We start from the raw sequence: 18,562 nt of genomic DNA on the forward strand, positions 1-18,562 counted from the left end.
CTACTATCTATAATGTCTCTGGTTGTCCCTTTATACAGTTGTACACCAGACCAGGTTATCTCTACTATCTATAATGTCTCTGGTTATCCCTTTATACAGTTGTACACCAGACCAGGTCACCTCTACTATCTATAATGTCTCTGGTTGTCCCTTTATACAGTTGTACACCAGACCAGGTTACTACTACTATCTATAATGTCTCTGGTTGTCCCTTTATACAGTTGTACACCAGACCAGGTTATCTCTACTATCTATAATGTCTCTGGTTATCCCTTTATACAGTAGTAAACCAGACCAGGTTATCTCTACTATCTATAATGTCTCTGGTTGTCCCTTAATACAGTAGTAAACCAGACCAGGTTATCTCTACTATCTATAATGTCTCTGGTTGTCCCTTTATACAGTTGTACACCAGACCAGGTTACTACTACTACTACTATCTATAATGTCTCTGGTTGTCCCTTTATACAGTAGTAAACCAGACCAGGTTATCTCTACTATCTATAATGTCTCTGGTTATCCCTTTATACAGTTGTACACCAGACCAGGTTACTACTACTACTACTACTACTATCTATAATGTCTCTGGTTGTCCCTTTATACAGTTGTACACCAGACCAGGTTACTACTACTATCTATAATGTCTCTGGTTGTCCCTTTATACAGTTGTACACCAGACCAGGTTATCTCTACTATCTATAATGTCTCTGGTTATCCCTTTATACAGTAGTAAACCAGACCAGGTTATCTCTACTATCTATAATGTCTCTGGTTGTCCCTTAATACAGTAGTAAACCAGACCAGGTTATCTCTACTATCTATAATGTCTCTGGTTGTCCCTTTATACAGTTGTACACCAGACCAGGTTACTACTACTACTACTATCTATAATGTCTCTGGTTGTCCCTTTATACAGTAGTAAACCAGACCAGGTTATCTCTACTATCTATAATGTCTCTGGTTATCCCTTTATACAGTTGTACACCAGACCAGGTTACTACTACTACTACTACTACTATCTATAATGTCTCTGGTTGTCCCTTTATACAGTTGTACACCAGACCAGGTTACTACTACTACTACTACTACTATCTATAATGTCTCTGGTTGTCCCTTTATACAGTTGTACACCAGACCAGGTTACTACTACTACTATCTATAATGTCTCTGGTTGTCCCTTTATACAGTTGTACACCAGACCAGGTTATCTCTACTATCTATAATGTCTCTGGTTGTCCCTTTATACAGTAGTACACCAGACCAGGTTACTACTACTACTATCTATAATGTCTCTGGTTGTCCCTTTATACAGTTGTACACCAGACCAGGTTACTACTACTACTACTATCTATAATGTCTCTGGTTGTCCCTTTATACAGTTGTACACCAGACCAGGTTATCTCTACTATCTATAATGTCTCTGGTTGTCCCTTTATACAGTAGTACACCAGACCAGGTTACTACTACTACTATCTATAATGTCTCTGGTTGTCCCTTTATACAGTAGTACACCAGACCAGGTTACTACTACTACTATCTATAATGTCTCTGGTTGTCCCTTTATACAGTTGTACACCAGACCAGGTTACCTCTACTATCTATAATGTCTCTGGTTGTCCCTTTATACAGTAGTACACCAGACCAGGTTACTACTACTACTATCTATAATGTCTCTGGTTGTCCCTTTATACAGTTGTACACCAGACCAGGTTACCTCTACTATCTATAATGTCTCTGGTTGTCCCTTTATACAGTTGTACACCAGACCAGGTTATCTCTACTATCTATAATGTCTCTGGTTGTCCCTTTATACAGTAGTACACCAGACCAGGTTACTACTACTACTATCTATAATGTCTCCTGTTGTCCCTTTATACAGTAGTACACCAGACCAGGTTACTACTACTACTATCTATAATGTCTCTGGTTGTCCCTTTATACAGTTGTACACCAGACCAGGTTATCTCTACTATCTATAATGTCTCTGGTTGTCCCTTTATACAGTAGTACACCAGACCAGGTTACTACTACTACTATCTATAATGTCTCTGGTTGTCCCTTTATACAGTTGTACACCAGACCAGGTTACCTCTACTATCTATAATGTCTCTGGTTGTCCCTTTATACAGTAGTACACCAGACCAGGATACTACTACTACTATCTATAATGTCTCTGGTTGTCCCTTTATACAGTTGTACACCAGACCAGGTTATCTCTACTATCTATAATGTCTCTGGTTGTCCCTTTATACAGTAGTACACCAGACCAGGTTATCTCTACTATCTATAATGTCTCTGGTTGTCCCTTTATACAGTTGTACACCAGACCAGGTTACTACTACTATCTATAATGTCTCTGGTTGTCCCTTTATACAGTAGTACACCAGACCAGGTTATCTCTACTATCTATAATGTCTCTGGTTGTCCCTTTATACAGTAGTACACCAGACCAGGTTACTACTACTATCTATAATGTCTCTGGTTGTCCCTTTATACAGTTGTACACCAGACCAGGTTATCTCTACTATCTATAATGTCACTGGTTGTCCCTTTATACAGTTGTACACCAGACCAGGTTACCTCTACTATCTATAATGTCTCTGGTTATCCCTTTATACAGTAGTACACCAGACCAGGTTATCTCTACTATCTATAATGTCTCTGGTTATCCCTTTATACAGTAGTACACCAGACCAGGTTACTACTACTACTATCTATAATGTCTCTGGTTGTCCCTTTATACAGTAGTACACCAGACCAGGTTACTACTACTACTATCTATAATGTCTCTGGTTGTCCCTTTATACAGTAGTACACCAGACCAGGTTACTACTACCTCTACTATCTATAATGTCTCTGGTTGTCCCTTTATACAGTAGTACACCAGACCAGGTTACTACTACTACTATCTATAATGTCTCTGGTTATCCCTTTATACAGTAGTACACCAGACCAGGTTACCTCTACTATCTATAATGTCTCTGGTTGTCCCTTTATACAGTAGTACACCAGACCAGGTTACTACTACTACTATCTATAATGTCTCTGGTTGTCCCTTTATACAGTTGTACACCAGACCAGGTTATCTCTACTATCTATAATGTCTCTGGTTGTCCCTTTATACAGTAGTACACCAGACCAGGTTACTACTACTACTATCTATAATGTCTCTGGTTGTCCCTTTATACAGTAGTACACCAGACCAGGTTACTACTACTACTATCTATAATGTCTCTGGTTGTCCCTTTATACAGTTGTACACCAGACCAGGTTACCTCTACTATCTATAATGTCTCTGGTTGTCCCTTTATACAGTAGTACACCAGACCAGGTTACTACTACTACTATCTATAATGTCTCTGGTTGTCCCTTTATACAGTTGTACACCAGACCAGGTTACCTCTACTATCTATAATGTCTCTGGTTGTCCCTTTATACAGTAGTACACCAGACCAGGATACTACTACTACTATCTATAATGTCTCTGGTTGTCCCTTTATACAGTTGTACACCAGACCAGGTTATCTCTACTATCTATAATGTCTCTGGTTGTCCCTTTATACAGTAGTACACCAGACCAGGTTATCTCTACTATCTATAATGTCTCTGGTTGTCCCTTTATACAGTTGTACACCAGACCAGGTTACTACTACTATCTATAATGTCTCTGGTTGTCCCTTTATACAGTAGTACACCAGACCAGGTTATCTCTACTATCTATAATGTCTCTGGTTGTCCCTTTATACAGTAGTACACCAGACCAGGTTACTACTACTATCTATAATGTCTCTGGTTGTCCCTTTATACAGTTGTACACCAGACCAGGTTATCTCTACTATCTATAATGTCACTGGTTGTCCCTTTATACAGTTGTACACCAGACCAGGTTACCTCTACTATCTATAATGTCTCTGGTTATCCCTTTATACAGTAGTACACCAGACCAGGTTATCTCTACTATCTATAATGTCTCTGGTTATCCCTTTATACAGTAGTACACCAGACCAGGTTACTACTACTACTATCTATAATGTCTCTGGTTGTCCCTTTATACAGTAGTACACCAGACCAGGTTACTACTACTACTATCTATAATGTCTCTGGTTGTCCCTTTATACAGTAGTACACCAGACCAGGTTACTACTACCTCTACTATCTATAATGTCTCTGGTTGTCCCTTTATACAGTAGTACACCAGACCAGGTTACTACTACTACTATCTATAATGTCTCTGGTTATCCCTTTATACAGTAGTACACCAGACCAGGTTACTACTACTACTATCTATAATGTCTCTGGTTGTCCCTTTATACAGTAGTACACCAGACCAGGTTACTACTACTACTATCTATAATGTCTCTGGTTGTCCCTTTATACAGTAGTACACCAGACCAGGTTACTACTACTACTATCTATAATGTCTCTGGTTGTCCCTTTATACAGTAGTACACCAGACCAGAGAAAGTGTGTAAACACAAAGCACCACTTTTCCCTAAAAGGTTGATATTTACTGTATCAAATATGAACTTGACAGGAAAGTGTGCGTATCTCAGACCGTAGCGTAGCACGACTCGTAGTGGTTGAAGAACTGTATTACGAGCAAACATTGTTATTTTGGGTTGTAAATGCAGGCGTTTGAATTCAAATAGTGGTAGGTTAATAAAAACATTAAAATGTAGACTAATGATAAAACAGAAGCATCGTCTAATTTAGTTATATGGGCCTAAATCATAAGCATATTTTCTGACATGACTGCTAACTACACAACCAATATTAGGTTACCATTCATCCAATAGCCAAGCACGCTTGATTACCATTCATCCAATAGCCAAGCACGTTTGGTTACCATTCATCCAATAGACAAGCACGCTTGGTTACCATTCATCCAATAGCCAAGCACGCTTGGTTACCATTCATCCAATAGACAAGCACGCTTGGTTACCATTCATCCAATAGCCAAGCACGCTTAATGGAAATAGACTGGTAGCCTAGACGTATGGCAGGCTGCGGTATTGCTGTGACCGAGAAAGGAGAGTGATGTCTCATAGCCTTTTTAATGTCAGAGCCTATATACAAATACAATATGGCTCTGATTTATGTATCAGTGAAAACATGCGTGTGATTTATCAATAAAAACATGTGTCTGATTTAAGAGCAAGAAACAGGGGAAACAAACGCTGGAAGGTTTCATGAACAAAACGAACTGGCAACAGACAAACAGAGAACACAGGTAAAAATGCACAGGGGATTTTTTATTTAACCAGGCAAGTCAGTTAAGAGCAAATTCTTATTTACAATGACGGCCTACCAGGGAACAGTGGAGTTAAACTGCCTTGTTCAGGGGTAGAACAACAGAATTTTACCTTGTCAGCTCGGTGATTCGATCCAGCAACCTTTCAGTTACTGGCCCAACACTCTAACCACTAGGCTACCGACCGCCCCAAAACAATAATGGGGAAGATGCGTGACACCTGGGGGGGGGTGGAGACAAGCACAAAGACAGTTGAAACACATCAGGGTAGGACACCTGGTTACTGTTACTATCCTTTCTACACCAATAAGTGTCTCTGGTTGTGTCCCATGTTGTGTCCCATGTCACCCTATTCCCTATATAAAGTAGGGCACTACTTTTGACCAAAGCCTTATTGGCGCTGGTCTAAAGTAGTGCACTATATAGGGAATAGGGTTCTATATGGCTCTGGTCTAAAGTAGTGTACTATATAGGGAATAGGGTTCTATAGGGCCCTGGTCTAAAGTAGTGCACTATATAGGGAGTAGGGTGCCATTTGGGACACAAACTGTTATATTTCTAGCCCTAATTAACTTGTCTTCTCCAATTCTTACTCTGTCACAGCCACAAACCACATAGGTCACTACTGTCTAATTAGTGGGGCTGTTCTACATCAAATTATATTAATCACATACACACATTTAGCAGATGTTATTGTGGTTTTTTTTGCGAAATGCTTGTGTTTCTAGCTCCAACAGTGCAGTAATATCTAACCCTTAAATTCACATCTGGTCGTTAGTGTTTACAGAGTTCGGGTTAATTCCATTTCAATTCAGGAAGTGACTGAATTGAAATGGAATTGACTCCAACACTGGTGTCTAGTGGCCGACATTGATACAGTCTCCAGTGTTTGTGTCCAGTGCTCTGCTACCCAGTACTCATTAACTTCCCCTTAAGTCTCTACTCATGCCATGACCTTTTCATGCTGTGTCTCTACAGCTCATGCCATGACCTTTTCACGCTGTGTCTCTACAGCTCATGCCATGACCTTTTCACGCTGTGTCTCTACAGCTCATGCCATATCCTTTTCACTCTGTGTCTCTACAGCTCATGCCATGACCTTTTCACTCTGTGTCTCTACAGCTCATGCCATATCCTTTTCACTCTGTGTCTCTACAGCTCATGCCATATCCTTTTCACTCTGTGTCTCTACAGCTCATGCCATATCCTTTTCACTCTGTGTCTCTACAGCTCATGCCATATCCTTTTCACTCTGTGTCTCTACAGCTCATGCCATATCCTTTTCACTCTGTGTCTCTACAGCTCATGCCTTATTTTGTCATGGAGATTCTGGGGGATTATCCTGGTCTTCCAGGGCTGTTTGTTGCCTGTGCGTTCAGTGGAACACTCAGGTTAGAGGAATCACTGTGTAGATCATTTTAAATTGACAGTTTTCCCAAAGCCTTCGTAGCTAAAGTAGGATGTTATTTTGCTCCACAACGCAGCCACAAGAGAGTCATTGTAAAATCAGTGTTTCGGAAGGTCAATCGTCAATGTATTTACAAACTAAGGCTTTGGGAAAACCCAGCCCAGAATTACAGTCTCTTGCCTTCATTGCACTCTAACTTAAGTACAGTATTCATTAGGAGATCTGAACTAATTCCCAGTCATTGCCTCTCTCAGTACTGTGGCAGCCAGCATCAATGCCCTAGCCACGGTGACCTATGAAGACTTTGTTAAGCAGTGTTGTACTAACCTCTCCAACAAAGCCAGCGGCTGGATCAGCAAAGGACTGTGTAAGAATAACTCCCTGTTATTATTATAATAGAATAACTCCCAGTTATTACTATACTAGAATAACTCTCAGTTATTACCATAATAGAATAACTCCCAGTTATTACCATATTAGAATAACTCCCAGTTATTACCATATTAGAATAACTCCCAGTTATTACTATAATAGAATAACTCCCAGTTATTACTATAATAGAATAACTCCCCGGTTATTACCATATTAGAATACCTCCCCGGTTATTACCATATTAGAATAACTCCCAGTTATTACCCTAATATAATAACTCCCCAGTTATTACCATAGTAGAATAACCCCCCAGTTATTAGCATAATATAATACTTTTGTTATTACTATAATAGAATAACTCTGTTATTACTATATTAGAATAACTCCCAGTTATTACCCTATTAGAATAACTCCTAGTTATTACTATATTAGAATAACTCCCAGTTATTACTATAAATAGAATCACTCCCATTTATTACTTTAATAGAATAACTCCTCAGTTATTACTATATTAGAATCACTCCCATTTATTACTTTAATATAATAACTCCCCAGTTATTACCATAATAAAATAACCCTGTTATTACTATAATATAATAACTCCCCAGTCATTACCATAATAAAATAACTATGTTATTACTATAATAGAATAACTCCCTCGTTATTACCCTATTAGAATAACTCCCCGGTTATTACCATAACATAATTTATCCCCAGTTATTACCCTATTAGAATAACTCCCCAGTTATTACTATAATATAGGCCATAAATTGGAGCCCAGCTTGTGAAGATTAATGCCAACGTACACACTCTACCATCTTTACCTCTGCAGGTATCGTGTTCGGCGTCGCCTGCACCACTATGGCGGTTGCTGCATCCTACATGGGAGGGGTTGTCCAGGTAAACGCTGTCCCCGTTAGTGTTTGAAGGACTAGTACGTGCATGGAGCTGATGCCTATGTGATTAATACGTCTTGATGTGTGTTTCCCAGGCAGCTCTGAGTATCCATGGTATGTGTGGTGGTCCCATGCTGGGTCTCTTCTCTCTGGGAATCATCTTCCCCTGGACCAACTCTATGGTCAGAAAACACCTCTTCGTTGTCTCCACAGCGCTTCCAGACAGATTAAGTCTAGTTCCTGGACTAAGAACCTATTTCACTATTAACAATAATGAATGATTAAGAAATTAGGCTTTAATCCAAGAATCTGATCCTGGAATTGTTTTTTTTTACCAAAACTCACTTAAAAACACAAGCAATTCTACATACATCTATATAAATTCAGTTATCAAGTAACTCATTTATAAATGATCATCTTCCTTAATTCAGTTCGTGTGCTGTACTGGCTGTCTTCAGGGAGCAGCAGGTGATAGTGGGCGTCGTCCTTGTCGTTCTGGGCAGGTGTTAACATAAGTTATTATAAGCCTTACTATGGGACATTATAAAAGTCTCATACATGCTTATATAACAAGCTGTGATAAAACCTGAATGTTGTAAAAGTGTTACTGTGACCTGTTGACGTCTGCCTTCAGGGAGCAGCCGGCGGTCTGATAGTGGGCATCGCCATGTCGTTCTGGGCAGGTGTTGGAGCCTTCATCTACCCTGCTCTAGACATCAACACTAGACCTCTGTCTCTCAGTATAGAGGGATGTCTTCAAGCGAACTCATCGGACCCCACCACCGCTGTTCCACCTTCTCACCTGGACCCTGCCACTCTACCATCAAGGTATAGTACTGTATAGTCTCTAACCTGGACCCTACCACTCTACCATCAAGGTATAGTACTGTATAGTCTGTCACCTGGACCCTACCACTCTACCATCAAGGTATAGTACTGTATAGTCTGTCACCTGGACCCTACCACTCTACCATCAAGGTATAGTACTGTATAGTCTCTGTCACCTGGACCCTACCACTCTACCATCAAGGTATAGTACTGTATAGTCTCTAACCTGGACCCTACCACTCTACCATCAAGGTATAGTACTGTATAGTCTCTAACCTGGTCCCTACCACTCTACCATCAAGGTATAGTACTGTATAGTCTCTAACCTGGACCCTACCACTCTACCATCAAGGTATAGTACTGTATAGTCTCTGTCACCTGGACCCTACCACTCTACCATCAATGTATAGTACTGTATAGTATCTAACCTGGACCCTACCACTCTACCATCAAGGTATAGTACTGTATAGTCTCTGTCACCAGGACCATGTTCAGTTCGCGAGAAAATGTAGCAAAAATATTTAATGGAAAATGGAATCTGTGTTGTTATTGGACAAGTTCAGGTTGTGCGTGACCCTCTTCAAGATATTTAAAAATGATTCCTCCCCGCTGAACACAACCCACGTTTACTAAGCTATGATACACTAGATGTATTGTATTATGTACAGTACAGTATATATACACACACACCTCTCTTTAATACAGATGGAGGATCTTAATTTGAGCCAGTTTGCTACAGCAGGAAAATAATCCTTCAGCAACAGAACATTGGTATTAATATTTGGATTATAATTAATAGATATACATTGATACATTTTTCGTAAAATCAAGTTTGACATTTTAAAAAGTGGAAATTAGAGACTTCAGAAGCCTTTTAAAAACCTTGAATATACATTCTCAGAAACAAACGAGTAATGAAATTAAGATGACATTGGATTTCCCATACTTCACATCCAAGTGATTTGTAGTTAAGGTTGCAGAATTCCAAACATTTCCCCACATTTTTGATGCTTTCCAGAAATCCCTTTTGGAAAATCCCCCCAGAGAGAATAGAATAAACAAGAAATTTGTTTTTCTCCAACTATGATTTCTGGAAAACCTGGGAATTTTGGGATAGTTAGCAACCTTTATTTTGTAGGCGATCTTGTGGACAACAGGATATTGTAACTCCTCTGTCTTCCACAGGTCGTCCCTGGCTGATCACTGGTACTCCATGTCCTATCTGTACTATAGCGCTGTTGGGTTTTCAGCCACCGTTACTGCTGGCCTGCTCATCTCCTTCATCACAGGTACTGTGTGTCTGCAGCGTTGACATATACAGTGGGGCAAAAAAGTATTTAGTCAGCCACCAATTGTGCAAGTTCTCCCACTTAAAAAGATGAGAGAGGCCTGTAATGTTCATCATAGGTACACTTCAACTATGACAGACAAAATGAGGGGAAAAAATCAAGAAAATCACATTGTAGGATTTTTAATGAATTTATTTGCAAATTATGGTGGAAAATAAGTATTTGGTCAATAACAAAAGTTTATCTCAATACTTTGTTATATACCCTTTGTTGGCAATGACAGAGGTCAAATAAGTTTTCTGTAAGTCTTCACAAGGTTTTCACACACTGTTGCTGGTATTTTGGCCCATTCCTCAATGCAGATCTCCTCTAGAGCAGTGATGTTTTGGGGCTGTTGCTGGGCAACACGGACTTTCAACTCCCTCCAAAGATTTTCTATGGGGTTGAGATCTGGAGACTGGCTAGGCCACTCCAGGACCTTGAAATGCTTCTTACGAAGCCACTCCTTCGTTGCCCGGGCGGTGTGTTTGGGATCATTGTCATGCTGAAAGACCCAGCCACGTTTCATCTTCAATGCCCTTGCAGATGGAAGGAGGTTTTCACTCAAAATCTCACAATACATGGCCCCATTCATTCTTTCCTTTACACGGATCAGTCGTCCTGGTCCCTTTGCAGAAAAACAGCCTCAAAGCATGATGCTTCCACCCCCATGCTTCACAGTAGGTATGGTGTTCTTTGGATGCAACTCAGCATTCTTTGTCCTCCAAACACGACGAGTTGAGTTTTTACCAAAAAGTTATATTTTGGTTTCATTTGACCATATGACATTCTCCCAATTGTCTTCTGGATCATCCAAATGCTCTCTAGCAAACTTCAGACGGGCCTAGACATGTACTGGCTTAAGCAGGCGGACACGTCTGGCACTGCAGGATTTGAGTCCCTGGCGGCGTAGTGTGTTACTGATGGTAGGCTTTGTTACTTTGGTCCCAGCTCTCTGCAGGTCATTCACTAGGTCCCCCCTTGTGGTTCTGGGATTTTTGCTCACCGTTCTTGTGATCATTTTGACCCCACGGGGTGAGATCTTGCGTGGAGCCCCAGATCGAGGGAGATTATCAGTGGTCTTGTATGTCTTCCATTTCCTAATAATTGCTCCCACGGTTGATTTCTTCAAACCAAGCTGCTTACCTATTGCAGATTCAGTCTTCCCAACCTGGTGCAGGTCTACAATTTTGTTTCTGGTGTCCTTTGACAGCTCTTTGGTCTTGGCCATAGTGGAGTTTGGAGTGTTGCTGTTTGAGGTTGTGGATAGGTGTCTTTTATACTGATAACAAGTTCAAACAGGTGCCATTAATACAGGTAACGAGTGGAGGACAGAGGAGCCTCTTAAAGAAGAAGTTACAGGTCTGTGAGAGCCAGAAATCTTGCTTGTTTGTAGGTGACCAAATACTTATTTTCCACCATAATTTGCAAATAAATTCATAAAAAATCCTACAATGTGATTTTCTGGATTTTTTCCCCTCATTTTGTCTGGCATAGTTGAAGTGTAGCTATGATGAAAATTACAGGCCTCTGTCATCTTTTTAAGTGGGAGAACTTGCACAATTGGTGGCTGACTAAAAGCTTTTTTGCCCCACTGTAATTGGAACCATAGAATGGGGATTCATCAGCACAAACATTAGATGACAGAATCAAATATAACTTTTTTAAACGGGTAGATCCTGGCTGATGATGGGACGAGCAGCTTTCAAAAGGTTATATTGCTGCCGTGCTTGTCTCCTGAAAATGATGTCATTGGAATATGAGGATCTGTTGTGAAGAATAGATCGTCAGCCCATTCCAGAGCTATAGAGTCACTCTGCTATTATGCTATTATACGTTTCTGTGGTCCTGCTGCAAAGAGACATTAATCAGCAGGAAGCAGTCACAGAGAACAGGAATCAATGGCTTCTGTCTGAAAGACACGGTGGTCTAAACCTCTTAAGTTATGTTGCTGTGGTTCCAGTACTCTTCTGTCATCACATGACCTGTCTGTTTCTGCAAAGGTTCAACACACACTGTCTGTCTGTCTGTCTTTAACTACATCTGCTATAGAATATGTCCCTAATGCGCGTGTGGTACTTTACACTCACACAAAGGCCATTTAGAAAACCATTGATTATATATGTACAACTGCACTGAGAAAGACTGATTTAATGATCTCATTCATTACTGATTGACCAGAGATGGAAAGTCTATTTGGCAGACATGGTATATGGTGTGCCATGTATTTACTGCAGTGGGTCTAACGTGTTGTCAGTATACCACATACCTACCAGCCATCCCATCTAGCACACGAGTGTTCCTGTAGCATCTCTTAATAGAAGGTTCTCATTTCGATAACTTGAATTCTAAATTTTCCCACAACATTCCGAGAACCAAATTGAATTAGTTTGTGTCATTCTCTGAACTTGAAAGTGGAATCTATCTCCGACCTCTGACAGGACACACCAGGAGTCAAGATGTGAAACCGTGGCTCCTACGACCGGTGTGTAACCTCTTCTGCTTTTGGTCAAAGAAGTACAAGAAGATGTGTTGGTGTGGCGTCCATCACGAATTAAAACAGGTGAAAGAGACAAAAGGCCGACATGTAAGCATGGTAATAAAAGTTAGCATATCAGAATACAGTATAACATAGCATAACCAGCATGGCCATACAAGGACCTTGTCAGCCAAACAACGTTAGGACATATGATCCTAGAAAAAAAAGTGGTAATATAAATCAAATCAAATTTTATGTTACATGAGCCCGAATATAACCGGTGTAGCCCAAATACAACCTTACCGTGAAATGCTTACTTATAAGCCCTTAACCAACAGTTTTTTAGAAAGAGAAGCGTTAAGAAAATATTTACTAAATAAACTAACGTAAAATAATTACAAAATAAATAAACACAATAAAATAAAAATAACGAGGCTATGTACACGGAGTACCGGTATCGGGTCAGTGTGCGGGGGTACAGGTTAGTCACGGTAATATGTATCAATGTCACAGTCCGGTGGCCATTTGATGAGCTATTCAGCAGTCTTATGTCTTGGGGGTAGAAGCTGTTAAGGAGCCTTGGTCTCGGTGCTCCAGGTACCGCATGCCGTGCGGTGGCAGAGAGAACAGTTTATAACTATGGTGGCTGGAGTCTTTGGTATAGAGGTTCTGGATGGCAGGAAGCTTGGCCCCAGTGATGTACTGGGCCGTACGCACTACCCTCTGTAGCGCCTTGCGGTCTGATATTGAGCAGTTGCCGTACCAGGCGGTGCCCTTTTCACGACAGTTTTGGTGTGTTTGGAACATGATTGTGGACACCAAGGAACTTGAAGCTCTCGACCTGCTCCACTACATCCCCGTTGATGAGAATGGGGGAGGCATGCTCGGTCCTCTTTTTCCTGTAGTCCACAATCATCTCCTTTGTCTTGATCACGTTGAGGGAGAGGTTGTTGTCCTGGCACCACACGGTCAGGTCTCTGCCCTCCTCCCTATAGACCGTCTCATCGTCTTCAGTGATCAGGCCCAACCATCGTTGTGTCGTCGGCAAACATAATGGATGGTGTAGGAGTTGTGCCTGGCCACCAGTCGTGGGTGTACGGGGAGTACAGGAAGCACCCATGAGGTGCCCCGTGTTGAGGATCAGTGTGGCAGATGTGTTGTTGCCTACCTTTACCACCTGGGGGCGGCCTGTCAGGAAGTCCAGGATCCAGTTGCAGAGGGAGGTGTTTAGTCCCAGGGTCCTTAGCTTATTGATGAGCTTTGAGGGTAATATGGTGTTGAACGCTGAGCTGTAGTCAATGAACAGCATTCTCATATAGGTGTTCCTTTTGTCCAGGTGGGAAAGGGCAGTGTTGAGTGCAATCATCTGTGGATCTGTTGGGGCGGTATGCAAATTGTAGTGGGTATTGGGTTTCTAGGATGATGGTGTTGATGTGAGCCATGACCAGCCTTTCAAAGCACTTCATGGCTACAGACATGAGTGCTACGGGTCGGTAGTAATTTATGCAGATAACTTTGGCTTTCTTGGTCACAGGGACTATAGTGGTCTGCTTGAAACATGTAGGTATTGCAGACTCTGTCAGGGACAGGTTGGAAATGTCAGTGAAGCCAGTTGGTCAGCGCATGCTCTGAGTACACGTCCTGGTAATCCATCTGGCCCTGCGGCCTTGTAAATGTTGACCTGTTTAAAAGGTCTTATTCACATCGGCTACGGAGAGCGTGATCACACAGTCGTCCGGGACAGCTGGTGCTCTCATGCATGTCTCAGTGTCATTCATGCAGTGTTTCTTGCCTCTAAGAGCGCATAGAAGTCATTAAGCTCCCGCCTCCCGAGTGGTGCAGCGGTCTAAGGCACTGCATTGCAGTCACTACAGACCTGGGTTCAATCCCAGGCTGTATTACAACTGGTAGTCATCGGGAGTCTCATAGGGCAGCGCACAATTGACCCAGCTATGGAGAGCGTGATCACACAGTGATTAGGGAAGGGTTAGGGAAGGGTTTGGTTAGGGTTAGGGAAGGGTTAGGTTAGGGAAGGGTTTTACTTGGCTCAGCGCGCTCTAACGACTCCCTGTGGCGGCCTGGACCCCTGCAGGCTGACTTCGGTTGTCAGTTGAACGGTGTTTCCTCCGACACATGGGTGCGGGTGTTAAGAAGCGCGGTTTGGCGTATGACTCGACCTTCGCCTCCCGAGCTTGTTGGGGAGTTGCAGCGATGACACAAGATCAAAATTTGGGAGAAAAAAAAAAAATGGGTAAAAAATGAATAAATAAATAAAAATAAGTTGAGCATCAGAGCCGGTGTAGTAGGATTCAATCTTAGTCCTGTATTGACGCTTTGCCTGTTTGATGGTTCGTCGGCGGGCACAGCGGGATAGCGTAGCGCATAGCTGTAACTACAGTAGTACTACACCGGTATTTGAGAAACTCAATGCTAAGTCTTACCAATAAAGTGCATGTGTTCAGCCTGGGTCTAGTGTGACATCTCAATACCTATTTCTCTTGTATACTAGGACATGGAGTGCCCAGACACAGACACGGTTAAAGACGAAGGTCCCTTTGTCAAGGAAGATATCGGCAGGAAGGGGATGAAGAGGAAAGTACAACCTGCCAAAAACTGTTATAACCTGCAAGAGAAAGCCCATGACAACGCTGGCTTTACCGAAGACACAAAGCCTTTTTAAAAAGCCATAGAACTAGAATGACTACTGACTGTAATTCTATGTGTGTGTTAAAAGCATTATAATGTTTAGTCTCTGAAAGGTAATAAAAATGCTTAGATTGGTGACTACATGATAAAAGCAGTAACACCCACTCTCTGACACCCACTCACTGACACCAACTCTCTGCTCCACTTTAAACACACATTCTGTGTGTTCCAAATGGCACCCTATTCATTGGGGCTCAGGTCTAAAGTAGTGTACTATATAGGGAATAGGGTTCTATAGGGCTCTGGTCTAAAGTAGTGCACTATATAGGGAATAGGGTTCAATAGGGCTCTGGTAAAAAGTAGTGCACTATATAGGGAATAGGGTGCCGTTTGGGACAGTTATTTTTAATACTGTAAAACCTGGCGGAAGCAATCAAGAGTGCAGGTGTTTTTCCTTTGTACACCTGGAACACAAAACGAGGCGTGAATATAAATCTACTTCCTGGAACACAAAACGAGGCGTGAATATAAATCTACTTCCTGGAACACAAAACGAGGCGTGAATATAAATCTAACACACTCAAACAAAAAGAACATTCCCGAACAGCTGATACAAAAGATAAATCCATGATTTATTACAGAAAAAGTCTGATTATATTCCATCATATTATTTTTAAGTCTTCATATTTAGGCATGTTTTTCCACGTATACAGGGATGAAGTGATAACAGTGTTCAGTGTTGCTGCACCTCATGTTAGAACAATTGATGACATGGAAAAGATAGTAAATCCAAGGTCTACTGGGCCTCCTCCTCAGGGGCGGTTTCAGGGACACACATTTAAGACTAATCCTGAACTTTTTAATGGTGACTCCATTGATCTTGCTTTTTTGGTCCAGAACTAAGCTTCACCTGTGTCCGAGAAACCGTCCCCAAAAAAATCAAATCAAATCAAATTGAATTTGTCACATACGCATGGTTAGCAGATGTTATTGGTCACGTACACATGGTTAGCAGATGTTAATGCGAGTGTAGTGAAATGCTTGTGCTTCTAGTTCCGACAATGCAATAATATCCAACGAGTAATCTAACCTAAAAATTCCACAACTACTACCTTATGCACACAAGTGTAAAGGAATGAATAAGAATATCTACATAAAGACATATGAATGAGTGACGGTACAGAACGGCATAGGCAAGATGCAGTGGATGGTATCGAGTACAGTATATACATATGAGATGAGTAATGTAAACATATGAAAGTGGCTAGTGATACATGTACTACATAAAGATGGCAAGATGCAGTAGATGGTATAGAGTACAGTATATACATGTGAGATGAGTAATGTAGGGTATGTAAACATAAAAAAATAGCAAGAGATTCAACTAAAACCGTTCTAATTTCCATTACCCACCTCATTCATTTGATATTTTTTCATTCATCCTTTTTAACCTCTTGAGTCCCAAAACAATATAAACAAAACAATATTTCCAGCCAGATTACAGTCTTAAACTTCAAACAAGGAAGATTTTGCTGCGTCCGTCCTAGAAACACGACTTGAGCTTTTTGTTTTTTAATACGTTGTCATTAAAGCCTTTCTTCAAAACGTCTTGGGAAGAAATATTATCAATCGGTACTTTAATCAACAATCTATTATCTCGACTGATTAACAATCATGACGAAATAAGATAACTATTATCTTTTGACAGAATAGAGACACATTGCTTTCCAAGACTTGTTGATTTAACACAGGTAAACTCTGGCTAAAAGCAGTCATGCATAGATTTCCAATGACCAATCACATCGAAGGGGAAGATGTTTTCTGACCAATCACATCGAAGGGGAAGATGTTTTCTGACCAATCACATCGAAGGGGAAGATATTTTCTGACCAATCACATCGAAGGGGAAGATGTTTTCTGACCAACCACATCAAAGGGAAGAACATTCAGAGGACACGGTTTACATTCATAGAAATATGATTACTAGAAGAGGAAAAGCCCATCACAACACGTAGGATTGAAAGGGAAAGTCAGTTCTATTGATTCTATTTCTATGGTTACATTGCCTTGATTGCAGGTACAGAGACGTGAACGTCATGCTGATCGATTGCATTCAGAATCGCTACAAAAATATTACACACAATCATAAATAATACATTTGAAAAGTATATACATAGGAAAAAGTAAAACAGTTTTATAGAAAGTGTATATAGCAAAGTAAAAATAGAAAATTATAACAGTTAAACAGGAAATAATATACAATAAAAGTAACAACAAGTAGAGTTGCAAAATTCCAGCAACTTTCCCAAAATTCCCAGACATTTTCAGAAAAATCCTGCTTAAAAACAAGTGAAGTAAATGATTTGTCCCAATCAAGCCCGTCTGTAATCCCCTTAAAACCAGTCTGTAATCCCCTTAAAGCAACAGTCTGTAATCCCCTTAAAGCCAGTCTGTAATCCCCTTAAAACCAGTCTGTAATCCCCTTAAAACCAGTCTGTAATCCCCGTAAAGCCACAGTCTGTAATCCCCTTAAAACCAGTCTGTAATCCCCTTAAAACCAGTCTGTAATCCCCTTAAAGCCACAGTCTGTAATTCCCTTAAAGCCAGTCTGTAATCCCCTTAAAACCAGTCTGTAATCCCCTTAAAGCAACAGTCTGTAATCCCCTTAAAGCCAGTCTGTAATCCCCTTAAAACCAGTCTGTAATCCCCTTAAAACCAGTCTGTAATCCCCGTAAAGCCACAGTCTGTAATCCCCTTAAAACCAGTCTGTAATCCCCTTAAAACCAGTCTGTAATCCCCTTAAAGCCAGTCTGTAATCCCCTTAAAACCAGTCTGTAATCCCCTTAAAGCCAGTCTGTAATCCCGTTAAAGCCAGTCTGTAATCCCCTTAAAGCCAGTCTGTAATCCCCTTAAAACCAGTCTGTAATCCCCTTAAAACCAGTCTGTAATCCCCTTAAAGCCACAGTCTGTAATTCCCTTAAAGCCAGTCTGTAATCCCCTTAAAACCAGTCTGTAATCCCCTTAAAGCCAGTCTGTAATCCCGTTAAAGCCAGTCTGTAATCCCCTTAAAGCCAGGCTGTAATCCCCTTAAAGCCAGTCTGTAATCCCCTTAAAACCAGTCTGTAATACCCTTAAAGCCAGTCTGTAATCCCCTTAAAGCCACAGTCTGTAATCCCCTTAAAGCCACAGTCTGTAATCCCCTTAAAGCCACAGTCTGTAATCCCTTTAAAGCCCGTCTGTAATCCCTTAAAGCCAGTCTGTAATCCCGTTAAAGCCAGTCTGTAATCCCCTTAAAGCCAGTCTGTAATCCACTTAAAACCAGTCTGTAATCCCCTTAAAGCTACAGTCTGTAAT

The 18,562-nt window shown here is 41.0% G+C and overlaps 1 protein-coding gene across 1 annotated transcript; it reads left to right on the forward strand.

The window, feature by feature from the left end:
• Positions 1–6,566: 6,566 nt before the first annotated feature.
• LOC139376536 (sodium-coupled monocarboxylate transporter 2-like) lies at positions 6,567–15,339 on the forward strand. Its single transcript, XM_071119234.1, has 8 exons — positions 6,567–6,642; positions 6,914–7,026; positions 7,864–7,931; positions 8,023–8,109; positions 8,562–8,755; positions 9,941–10,044; positions 12,525–12,646; positions 15,072–15,339. Exons 1-8 carry the CDS (start codon positions 6,572–6,574, stop codon positions 15,240–15,242), a joined length of 930 nt encoding a protein of 309 aa, XP_070975335.1. The 5' UTR covers positions 6,567–6,571; the 3' UTR covers positions 15,243–15,339.
• The last annotated feature ends 3,223 nt before the right edge of the window (positions 15,340–18,562 follow it).

This window comes from Oncorhynchus clarkii, chromosome 2, assembly GCF_045791955.1.
Source record: "Oncorhynchus clarkii lewisi isolate Uvic-CL-2024 chromosome 2, UVic_Ocla_1.0, whole genome shotgun sequence".
NCBI lineage: Eukaryota > Metazoa > Chordata > Actinopteri > Salmoniformes > Salmonidae > Oncorhynchus > Oncorhynchus clarkii.

What these genes read in the sequence shown, in the direction of transcription:
- LOC139376536 (XM_071119234.1), top strand. Translation starts at nt 6,572, where the DNA reads ATGGAGATTCTGGGGGATTATCCTGGTCTTCCAGGGCTGTTTGTTGCC. An exon ending in CTGGATCAGCAAAGGACTGT is followed by an intron (nt 7,027 to 7,863) that starts GTAAGAATAACT and finishes TTACCTCTGCAG; the next exon opens with GTATCGTGTTCGGCGTCGCC. An exon ending in CCTGCCACTCTACCATCAAG is followed by an intron (nt 8,756 to 9,940) that starts GTATAGTACTGT and finishes TGTCTTCCACAG; the next exon opens with GTCGTCCCTGGCTGATCACT.